Source organism: Haliotis rubra, unplaced genomic scaffold (genome assembly GCF_003918875.1).
Source record: "Haliotis rubra isolate DU_JTF1 unplaced genomic scaffold, ASM391887v1 Scf47, whole genome shotgun sequence".
Taxonomy (NCBI): domain Eukaryota; kingdom Metazoa; phylum Mollusca; class Gastropoda; order Lepetellida; family Haliotidae; genus Haliotis; species Haliotis rubra.
Window position 1 is genome coordinate 854,162 of NW_025767157.1, and position 11,917 is coordinate 866,078.

General features: G+C 42.6%; 1 protein-coding gene across 1 annotated transcript in view; it reads left to right on the forward strand.

Annotated features, from left to right (window-relative positions):
• The window catches only part of LOC124290613 (glutamine-dependent NAD(+) synthetase-like), a 30,858-nt gene extending 19,309 nt beyond the window's left edge, over nt 1–11,549 (forward strand). The window contains 10 exon segments of the mRNA XM_046727378.1: nt 270–438; nt 1,225–1,360; nt 2,024–2,130; nt 2,306–2,437; nt 2,718–2,748; nt 4,941–5,132; nt 5,711–5,737; nt 5,739–5,888; nt 7,401–7,742; nt 9,813–11,549. Of these exon segments, the coding sequence (XP_046583334.1) occupies nt 270–438; nt 1,225–1,360; nt 2,024–2,130; nt 2,306–2,437; nt 2,718–2,748; nt 4,941–5,132; nt 5,711–5,737; nt 5,739–5,888; nt 7,401–7,742; nt 9,813–10,034 (1,508 nt within the window). The 3' untranslated portion in view covers nt 10,035–11,549.
• Nucleotides 11,550–11,917: the final 368 nt, after the last annotated feature.

Below are 11,917 nucleotides of genomic sequence, written 5' to 3' on the forward strand. Positions count from 1 at the left end.
TCCTGTAAATCCCTGAGTACACTGAAGTTGACTGAAGCTTTTCACAAACTTATGAAAGTCAGAAGGAATGCATGCATTAAGAAATGTGAACATTGGTGTGGTGTAACCATTTAGTTTTAATGTTATTGTCATTAAACAACATATCAAGTGACTAACCATGTGACCAGGTAGGACTGTGGACACCCTGCCCCTAGACAGGACCTACCTGGCCAGAGTTACCCACGCCAACACTAGTATAATAATATATGCCTGCTATGTGTCATTGCCAGACAAAACAGTCCTGGAAGATGCTCAGCGATTGGTTGGGGAGGAGGACTATGTCCCCAGTGACCCCCGTGACCTTGCCAGTCGGATATTCACCACCTGCTACATGGCTTCGGAAAACAGCTCGGAGGAGACGCGCAACAGGGCCGTGGGTCTGGCTCAGCAGATAGGCAGGTGGGTCTCATCTACACTGTGATGCAGTTAGTGAAAGAGTAGAAGCCTTTGTATCTGTGTGTCAGCTCCATCACAGTGACCAGTTTCTAGACCTGGTTCAGGCAAACCACTGAGTGAAAGTGTGAGCATCAACCGTAAGGTGGTTGTCCCAGCAAGATTGACCTCCTCATTGCTCTAGTGGGTGAAGTGTCTGCATGGAAAGTGGAATGTCGATAGTTCGCTGGCTGTCATACCAAAAGGATATGTTACTTCTTGTTTCCCTGCCTGCCAGTAGACAAGAAGGCAATAAGACAAAGATTGGTTGGTTCAGAGTCCGTATACTGAGTATGTTTGTGGGATATTGCTATAAAGCAACATAAGTCTGCAACCATAAACTATATGACTACATTAATCTTGACCTCGATGTTCAGTCCCCTCACATCTCGCAGGGGCAGTGGGGTAGCTGAGCGGTTAAGGCGTTCTCTCGTCATGCTGAACACCCAGGTTTGATTCCCCTCATGAACACAATGTGTGAAGCCCATTTCTGGTGTTCCCTGCCTTGATATTGCTGGAAGATTGCTAAAATTGGTGCAAAACTCACTCACTCACCCACTTTACTGACAAAACAATCTCAATTGAATAAAGTGAGTGTAAAGACTTGATTGAACAAACAAACAACATGTTTCTGCTTCAGATACTAACTTCACAACCAATCATGTTATCTGCACACTTAGCAGCTATAATTCGTAGCATGTATGACTTTCACCCGAAACTTTCATGATAGTACACAGCATCTGTTACTTTCAGCTACCACCTGAACATCAACATCGACGTGGCAGTGAAAGCTATCCTCACCATCTTCACCACTGCTTGTATGGTGGTCCCGAAGTTTAAAGTTCATGGTGGTGGTCTGAGAGAAAACTTGGCTCTGCAGAATGTTCAGGTTGGCATCTCGTCATCTGGAACATCAATTTCAAAGGGAAACCCATTATGTTCTGGATTAGAATTGGTCTTCAACATCCCATGCTTGTTGTAAGAGGTGACGAATAGGGAACAAGTGGTCAGGCTTGCTAATTGCATAGATTTCAGCTTATGGCATCATTCATAGGAATGTCTGGACTAGATCAATTACAGACCTCCGTCATATAGCTGGAAATTTGCTGAGTGTGGCATTAAACAACAAACAAACAACAAACGCTAATGGGATTGTCTGTACATTCAGTGGTTTGTGGCACTGGTGTCCATTTTCTTATGTATCATATTGCAGCCTCTACTACCAACATATGTATTGTAACACAATGAAAACTCTAGGAGTGACACCTTGAACCTTACTTTAAAGTCTCCATTGGATGTCATCCTTTAGCTTTTCAGGTTAGAATTCGTCCCTAGCTACCTATTCTCATCAAAAGATGCAACATAATGGATTAGACCTATTGACTTCGCAGTGAACTACGAGGGCATGAATCAATTCTCGTAATACTTATCACTGGATTGTCTGGTTCAGATTCAGATTTTGATTCTACTGTCATAAAGTTAATAGTTAATAGACACACTCACACACATGGGCGTCGGTGTCGGTCTGGATGTTTACCGTCTTACACTTCAGGCCCGTGTCAGGATGGTTCTCGCCTACCTGTTTGCTCAGCTGTGTCTGTGGGCCAGGGGACGGTCAGGCGGACTGCTCGTACTGGGCTCGGCCAATGTGGACGAGAGGTGAGAATCTTCTTCACATTTGCAGTTATAAAATATGCTGAACAACAATTTTGCATCTTAAAATCCAGCTGCTATTCAGTGAGAATGTAATGTAATCAGAATATTCATCAAGGCAGTGGAAGCCGCTATTCAATTAGATGAGAGATGCTCCTGACACTGTTCCTGTGCTCCCCAGTTTGCGTGGATATATGACGAAATATGACTGCTCCAGTGCTGACATCAACCCCATCGGGGGCATCAGTAAAACAGACCTCCGTCGCTTCATCCAGTTCAGCATCAATAGGTACAAGCTGACTGCACTGGCCAGGTAACTACCTCCTACAGTTGATGTATGGCTGCAGCTGATTTATAGAACGCACAGCCATTGTTGGTGTTTTGTTTTATACATGTGTTGTGTGATCTCACAGAAGAGAAGAAAACATTGTACACTTGAAATGATTTTTTTTCCAAAACATCACAGTCTTCCTAGATAACAGAAAGATAGCAGTGTGCCTGTCACTTGTGTGTTGGGCCATATGCAGCTGTCGCAGAGCTGATGACAGTGCTCTGTGTAAAGTGGTCTGTCATGTTGTGTCTGTCTGTTACAGCATCTTGAAGCCCACCCCTGCAGAGATGACAGTCTGTAAAGTGGTCTGTCATGTTGTGTCTGTCTGTTACAGCATCTTGACGCCCACCATGCAGAGCTGGTGACAGTGCTCTGTGTAAAGTGGTCTGTCATGTTGTGTCTGTCTGTTACAGAAGAAGATAGGGTTGACTGGCTAGCTGGATCCCCTTACTAATGGATGGGGCCAGATTGATGGATGGAAACAGATGAGGTGAGGCAGCTGAACGGAAGATGGGTGGATGGATTGACTGGATGGACGGGGTTCAATAGATGGATGGGTAGTTGGATGGATGGATGGGTAGTTGAGATGGATGGATGGGTAGTGGATGGATGAATGGATGGATGGATGGATGGATGGGTTAATGGATGGATGGATGGGTAGTTGGATTGATGGATGGATGGATGGATGGTAGTTGGATGGATGGATGGATAGTTGGAAGTTGGATGGATGGATGGGTAGTGATGGATGGATGGGTAGTTGAATGGATGGATGGGTAGTTGAGTTATGGATGGATGGGTAGTTGGATGGATGGATGGATGGAGATGGATGGATGGATGGATGGATGGATAGATAGTGGATGGATGGTAGTTGGATGGATGGATGGGTAGTTGTGGATGGATGGATAGCTGGATGGATGGATGGATGGTAGTTGGATGGATGGATGGGTAGTTGGATGGATGGGATGGATGGATGGATGGATGGATGGGTGGATTGGATGGATGGATGGGTAGTATGGATGGATGGATGGATGGGTAGTTGGATGGATGGATGGGTGGGTGGTTGGATGGATGGATGGGATGGATGGATGGATGGTAGATGGATGGATGGGTAGTTGGATGGATGGATAGTTGTAGTTGGATGGATGGATGGGTGGAGATGGATGGATGGATGGATGGATGGATGGATGGAGTTAGATGGATGGATGGGTAGATGGATGGATGGATGGATGGATGGTTGGATGGATGGATGGGTAGTTGGATGGATGGATGGATGGGTAGTTGGATGGATGGATGGGTAGTTGGATGGATGGATGGATGGGTAGTTGGATGGATGGATAGGTAGTTGGATGGATGGATGGATGGATAGATGGATGGATGGAGTTGGAATGGATAGTTGGATGGATGGATGGTAGTTGGATGGATGGATGGGTAGATGGATGGATGGATGGATGGATGGATGGGTGGTTGATGGATGGATGGATGGATATGGATGGATGGGTAGTTGGATGGATGGGAGTAGTTGGATGGATGGATGGATGGATGGATGGATGGATGGATGGATGGATGGATGGATGGATGGATGGATGGATAGGTAGTTGGATGGATGGATGGAGTAGTTGGATGGATGGATAGGTAGGTAGATGGATGGATGGATGGATGGATGGATGGATGGATGGATGGATGGATGGATGGATGGATGGATGAAGATGGGTGGATGGATGGATGATGGTTATAGATGGATGGATGGGATGGATGGATGGATGGGTAGTTGATGGATGGATGGATGGGATAGGTAGATTGGATGGATGGATGGATAGATAGGTGGATGGATGGATGGATAGGTAGTTGGATGGATGGATGGATAGGATAGATGGATGGATGGATAGGTAGTTGGATGGATGGAGGATGGAATGGATGGATAGATGGATAGATGGATGGTAGTAGTTGGATGGATGGGTAGGTAGTTGGGTGGATGGATGGATGAGTACCGGTAGTTGGATGGATGGATGGGTATTTGGATGGATGGATTGTTGGATGGATGGATGGGTATTTGGATGGATGGATGGGTAGTTGGATGAAATTATACCTGATGGATGGATGTTTTCTTGATGGATGTATGGACAAACGTAGTTATATTGATGGGGTGATTGACAATTTATGGATGAAAGCATGGATGGATTTGATGGTGGATGGATGGATTGTTGATTAATTGATGGATGTTTTGATTGAAGATGGAAAAATGCTTTGATTAGAGATGGATTGAATGATTACCTGATGGGTGGGTTAGAGGGTTGTAATTTGACATTAAAAATTGTTTGGTTGAATGGGTTGAAGGATGGATGGATTGATTGATGGATGGGTTTATTGCATTAATGGATGTCTTGGTTAGTGGATGGATCGGTTTGTTGATGGATGGATTTATAGATTGGTTGATGAATGGATGGATGAGCTAGAGGGTGAAAATTTGCCTGATTGGTTGCAAGAGCTGATGGTTGATGGATGGATCACTTCCACCATGTTTCATAAGCTGTATGTGTTCACTCTGCAGGAGGACATGGGGATGTCGTATGATGAGTTGTCAGTGTACGGGAAGCTGAGGAAGCAGAGGTTTTGTGGGCCGTACAGCATGTTCTGTAAGCTGGTCCACCTCTGGCGGGACAAGCACACCCCCACCCAGGTGAGTCAGCAGTGTTACTCGTTGGGACACATCTAAGTCTAGTAGGGGAGTAGCACACAAGCAGTGTATTAGTGTATGACGGCAAGTAGCTTCTCAAGAAATCTGTTTGGACACACAACATTTTAAATCAAATTGTCCATTCAAGTTTGGTGCTTTACACTTTCTGAAGTATACATATTTAGGCAGGGGTAAAGATGGCACAACCAATTCCTTCACTTCAAACATATTACACAGATCCCAAAACGTCTTGTCAACACTCAGGGTGCCTGTTACCATGGTTACCAATCAGAGTTATCTGTCCTTGATCCTTTACTCTCCTTATTTTCACACAAGAAGATTCACATGTGCCCTCTTTCAAGGTGTTATGTCCTTAAACATCGACCATTATACGATTGAAATGGAGAAGAAATTTGTGGCATTAGGATAAGTATACCAGCATCATGACTTTCCAAGTCATGTAATTGTTGTCCTTCTTGGTCTTGATAATTATTGATGTCTCCATTCTCCCTATAGCCAGGACAGAATGTTTTAGGCAGATGGTACATACCTAATATTCACACTAACATTTCTGCCACCAGATTGCAGACAAAGTGAAATTTTTCTTCCCGGTCGTACTCCATCAACCGACACAAGATGACGGTGTTGACTCCATCGTATCATGCAGAGAGCTACAGCCCTGATGACAACCGCTTCGATCACCGCCAGTTTCTCTACAACGCCCAGTGGCCTTGGCAGTTTGCAGCCATTGACAGAGAGGTAGAAGAGTCACTTGAATTACTGACTTAGAACCATAACTCATTAGCCCTGTAACTAGACTACATTGTGTGCTGCCAAGTGATGAATGACCATGAACTCGGGGACCATAGACTTCTTTTTAGCAGTGTTAGGTAGTGTTGACAATGCCAGGAGGTTCAACAGGTCTTATCAAGAGCCCCTTTTTTACTTTTAACCCTACACCAATCCACATACGAAAGGTAAGCTGGCAACTGAAATACTGTTGACTGTAGTATCTCTCAGGGGGACACAGGTGCGAGGTGCTACATTCTCTCACAACTAATCTTTGGTTTTGTTTGGTTGTTGTTTAATGCGGCATTCAGCAATATTCCAGTTATAGTCCGTTTGGCTCAAAAGCGGACCGATGAATTGCAATCTAACTCGAAAACTAATAAACATAACATACTCAATGAAGCGCTGATCATAATCAAAACATCATACCCACTCTGTGGGGTTTTTGCAGAAATTTTGTCCTAAAAATAATAAAGTTGTTTAACAAACTATCATTAAAATATTGATACAGTTCACTGTTTGTTACGAGGGAGGAGTGCAGAGAAAGGGACAGCCAGGTGTTCGAAGAAAACGTTCACAGACAGTTATTTATTCATTAACCTGTGCTGTGCCGTCTCCATCCGTTCTCGAACACCTGGCTGTCCCTTTCTCTGCACTCCTCCCTCATAACAAACATGGGCACAATGTGTTAAGCCCATTTCTGGTGTCCCCCGCCGTGTTATTGCTGGAATACTAGTATTGCTAAAAGCGGCGTAAAACTAAACTCAGTCAGTCAGTCGTAACAAACAGTGAACTGTGTCAATATTTTAATGATAGTTTGTTAAACAACTTTTTTATTTTTAGGACAAAAATTCTGCAAAAACCTCACAGAGTGGGTATGATGTTTTGATTATGATCAGCGTTTCATTGAGTATGTTATGTTTATTAGTTTTCGAGTTAGATTGCAATTCATCGGTCCACTTTTGAGCCAAACGGACTATATATGACAGCGGCCTGTAAATAATTGAGTCTGGATCAGACAATCCAGTGATCAACAGCATGAGCATCGATCTACGCAAATGAGATACGATGACATGTGTCAACCAAGTCAGTGAGCCTGACCACCCGATCCCGTTAGTCGTCTCTTATGGCAAGCATGGTTTGCTGAAGACCAATTCTAACCCGGACCTTTACGGGTCCTCACACCTAAGGTGTAGTATTAGGACAGCAGAGTTCCATAGCCAATTAATCCTCACATTGAATCCCATTTTCACATTGATGATCCTTGGTCTAGTATAGTTAAACGGAGGAAACAAATTCATAAAACTATGGATCTTAATATTCATATCCAAACCTTTGTTGTTGGATGTTGCCTGATTTGAAGTGGTTCATGACAAATTTTTGATAGAAAATGTTTAGAATTTGAGGTAAATGATCAAGATGGGCTGCTTCTGTATTGTATGTCCCACAAACACCCTTCCAGTCTGTTGTCTGTTTTAAAAGGCAAAACGGATCTCTGATTGTTGGAAGAAAAACCCTGGATTGATGCAAGCACGGAATTCTGGGAAAAGTGATGGCAGCTCCCGATCCCCCATCAGCTCTACTCGCTGGGGAACCAATGACTCAAACAGTGCATCCAGGACGGGACAAGCAGGCAGCTCCATCATGGGCGTCACTGTGTCCACAGATGTTGTGGATGTCAAACTCGAACCCGTGGACACAACCGCCACCCTTCCAGAGCCAGACGTTATTTCCAGTGATTCAGTCAGAGACACAACTCAGGATGATGGGCTTACCCATGATCCTCTCTGTCTTCAGGTCAACAGGAAGAGATCAGGTCTACAGGTGGGTATAGTGGACACGTTTGGCGGAGAAAGAATAACATGATGAGTTTAAAGTCGTAAGCGGAAGCAAGATATTGTAGTTACCTCACGATTTATGTCATCAGTGCATCAGCTTTTTTGATGAAATTGTGTAATTAGCAAGTCTGAACTGGACAAGTAATTCATACAGTCTGGATATGTCCCATTCAACCAATCAAACTTGACCGTCGGCTCAATATGGCCACCTTTTGCAACAAGCTATTAACTCATTAAGGTCTAGAGCTGCATATGTGTGACAAATTAATTAGCTCCTCACAGCGAGTTACTCGTATCTGTGTCAGGTAATAAGCAGTTTCTCACAGCGAGAGCTGCAATAGTGTGACAATAGAAAGCACCTGTTACTTAGCGAGAGCCACACATGTGCGTTCTTACTTTTTTTTTATTGCAATATACCCATTATTTCAACCAATTTAGTAGTACTGAGCAAAGATTAGTATTTCTTACGAGAGATGCTGAACTTAATGTTGATCACAGGATAGTGTTTTGATCGCAATTACTAAACATCATCATAGGCTTATACAGTGTTTGGTAAATGAACACATGTCTGCGAGAATGGGGATTATGAGATGTCTTCACAGAGGAAAGTTTTGGGTACTCTTCATTGGGAATGGATGCTAAAATGCTTTTTATGCACATTGATTGAATTAGATGTAATGTTTTAGAGGTTTGAGGTCGTGAGAAGACTGGATTATGCCTATTCCTACTTAGATGTATAAAATACCTGGTCTATTTACATAACATTATAGGAAGGCGATCGCTGAATATATGAAATACAATGCACTTTCAGAGAGAAAGAGGGTAAAAAGAACACTACAAGTTCAGTTAGTTTTTGTTAAGTCAGCTTGTTTGCAGAAAATTTTCAATTGAAGATATTTAAGGAAGTGAAAGAAATAGCCAATAGAAATCAAACCAGTTCCAGGGCATGAGAAAGAGGAAGAGAGTCTCCACCGAGGATGAAGCAGGGACGTCTCACTGGCCATCGTCGTCTAAGAAGAGGGGACGATGCCGACAGTGCTCCAAGGCTGGCAAACGACGAGAGATCAAATACAGATGCTCAAGCTGTGATGTGTATTTGTGCGTGGACTGTTTTGAGGCTTACCACAAGGGGGCAGTGAGGTAGCCTACTGGATGAAGTGTTTGTTCATCATGCCGAAGACCCGGGTTCGATTCCCCACGAGTACAATGTGTGAAGCCCATTTCTGGTGCCCCCCACAGTGATATTGCTGGAATATTGCTAAAAGTGGCATAAAGCTAAACTCACTCACTTAGCACAAGGAGTTTTTCAAGGACAATATGTGTTCTGAAATATGACAATTGGTGTGATGATCATGTCATACCTATACATCCTTTGTACGTCACGTCTCCCATTTCAATGTATTCCTTGCAAGTTTATAGAATATAATAACTCAGTATTGTGTCACTTCTAGAATTCTATACTACATGTACTTTGTAACACATGTTATATTTGGGATTACACTGTCTTAGTAAAGTACAGATTCTAGTACTTTTGTTGGGTTGAGTCCCATGCGGGATTCGAACCCACACCCTCAGTCAGGCACCTTATCGCCAGCACACAAAGTCAGCCGCCTAACTTGTGTGGAAGTAAAAACAACGCTACAAAATGACCACTTTCTAAATGGCATTGTGTTATCATACATGTACTTTACTATGAATATTCATTCATGTCAAGGTGCAGATTATATTTAAATGTACAGCAAACCATTATGTTTTATGTGCTAATTGTGTGACATCAATCCAGCTGTACCAGATGTTATATTTTGGATTAAACTTACTCAGTAAAGTACAGATTCTTGTACTTTTGTTGGGTTGAGTCCCATCCAGGATTCGAACCCACACCCTCAGTCAGGCACCTAATTGCCAGCACTCAATGTCAAACACCTAACCCGCTAAGCCACCGCGGGTGACATTTGACCGCTTTCTAAATGACATTGTGTTGCCATCAATCAAGCTGTTGACATAGACACAAATAATGCAGGTATAGTTTTTAACGTACTGATATGGTTGTTGTCAGTGGATGACGTTGGCCGACACAGCCAGTGTGAAGAGAGGCAGGTGTAGTCACCATCAGCAGTCAGATCCTGTGGGACCCAGCAACCAGGGACTGGACATGGAGACGTGGAGATACAAGAGTCTGGATGGCAGAGCTGGACAGGATGTGGATAGACTTGCACTGCATTGTGGGATGGAGATGCCATGTGACGCTGTAAAGCTCCACACAGTGTTGTGTTCCTGATCAAGTTATTGCTAGTGGTAGTATGAAGAGCTGAATCCTATGAGTGATTGTGAGCTTGTGTGCTTGTGTAGGACATATTATATATATACAGAGGTTTTCTATTTTCCAAAATTGGTGCCACATGTGTAACCTAGTCATCCTACTTGAACAGGCACTGGTGACCCTGTCATGTGAGGTGCCTCGGTTCTCTGTGCCTGTCCTGTCACTGAGAGTTGCTTCCCTTGGGCAGTAGGCTTGAATCCAAGATTGACCTGATTGTGTACAGTAAGTAGACATAGGTATTTGTCACCACACAAAATGCTGAGCAGTACGTTTAACAAAACAATAACAAGGCATGAAATATATTTAGAACATGTATGTCGTTTGATTGCCCAAGTTGTGGGAGTAAAGGTATGCAAATCAGGCAAATTAAGCAGAGCCCAATAAGAAAGTATTGTAAAAGCATCAAAACAGGTGAAAATGGTTAAGAATATTCATCATACCAAGAGCAACCATCAACAGTATAATTATCAGAAAATATGGGCAAGTTGGTTATGTGGATAATTTGGAACTACGGTAAGTGGGATATATTGTCATTGGAGAAGAGATGACTTCTTCCTTGATCACAGTGCAAATGTCATAGATCTACCCACATTTTAACCTGGATTTTGTCATATTCACATGTAAGTTTCTATGAAAAGATGGATGAACATGAACATAAAACACTGGCTAAAGTGTCATTGTATAAACCTCGATCTCTCACTACAGAGAACTTTATCTCGGTCATCAAAGGGTATTATTGTAGGTTTCTTCAGTCTGTCAAGTGCAGATTATTGCAACATTCCATCAACATCACGGCAGGGGACACCAGAAATTGGCATTGAACATTGTATGCTTGTGGGGAATCAAACCCAGGCCTTCGGCATGACATGTGCATGCAACAACAACCCCCTAGATCAGAGATCTCATAGAAACATGTAAGCAGCGTGTGTATTTATTCAGCTTCAAGCAGCTATCCCGATGAACTGATTCTTTTGTCTGGTCAAGGAAACATAAAATATATCGTCTATCATATTATTAACGTTTATGTATAATGAAATGTTTGTGATGTTTTGTCAAAAAGCAAGACTTCCATACTAACAACTGTTTATGTTGCTGATGTGTAAGAATAATTTGTTACGCCCGATTGTAATGTTTTTGTCTGTACATGTACTCCAATTCACTGAAACTTTGTTATCCTGTTCTCCAGCCTGTGATGTTTTTTTGTGTATCTGATAAGACCATGAATATTTTGGACTCGTTATTGTTTTTGTCTGCAAAACTGTACATGTATTCCAGTACATTGAACCTTGTTAACTGTTTATGAAACTTTGAGATAGCCTACGAACTTTGTTAATGAAAGTGTTCTTCGTAGTTCAGTGATAGTGTTAAATCCATTTCATAATGTCACACACTCGAAAACATATCAAGATTGAGGAATCGCAGGTAATAATGTTGTGCTGTGCATTTTTCTACTTTAATAAAAATGAGGTTTCAGTGAAGACTCATGTTATTTTAACATTAACTCTACTCCAGTTTGGCTTGCTTCTGATCATGTGATACAAGACTTTTCATGTACTAATGTACTGAAAATACTTACCCTCCCTAATCCTTGTTATATTTTAGTGTTACACCCCATGAAGAGTGAGTGAGTGAGTTTTGTTTTACGCCGCACTCAGCAATATTCCAGCTATATGACGGCGGTCTGTAAATAATCAAATTTGCACCAGACAATCCAGTGATCAACAGTGTGAGTATCAATCTACACAACTGGGATATGATGACATGGGTCAACCAAGTCGGTGAGCCTGTTAGTCGCCTATTACGACAAGCATGGGTTAATGAAGATCAATTATGACCTGGAT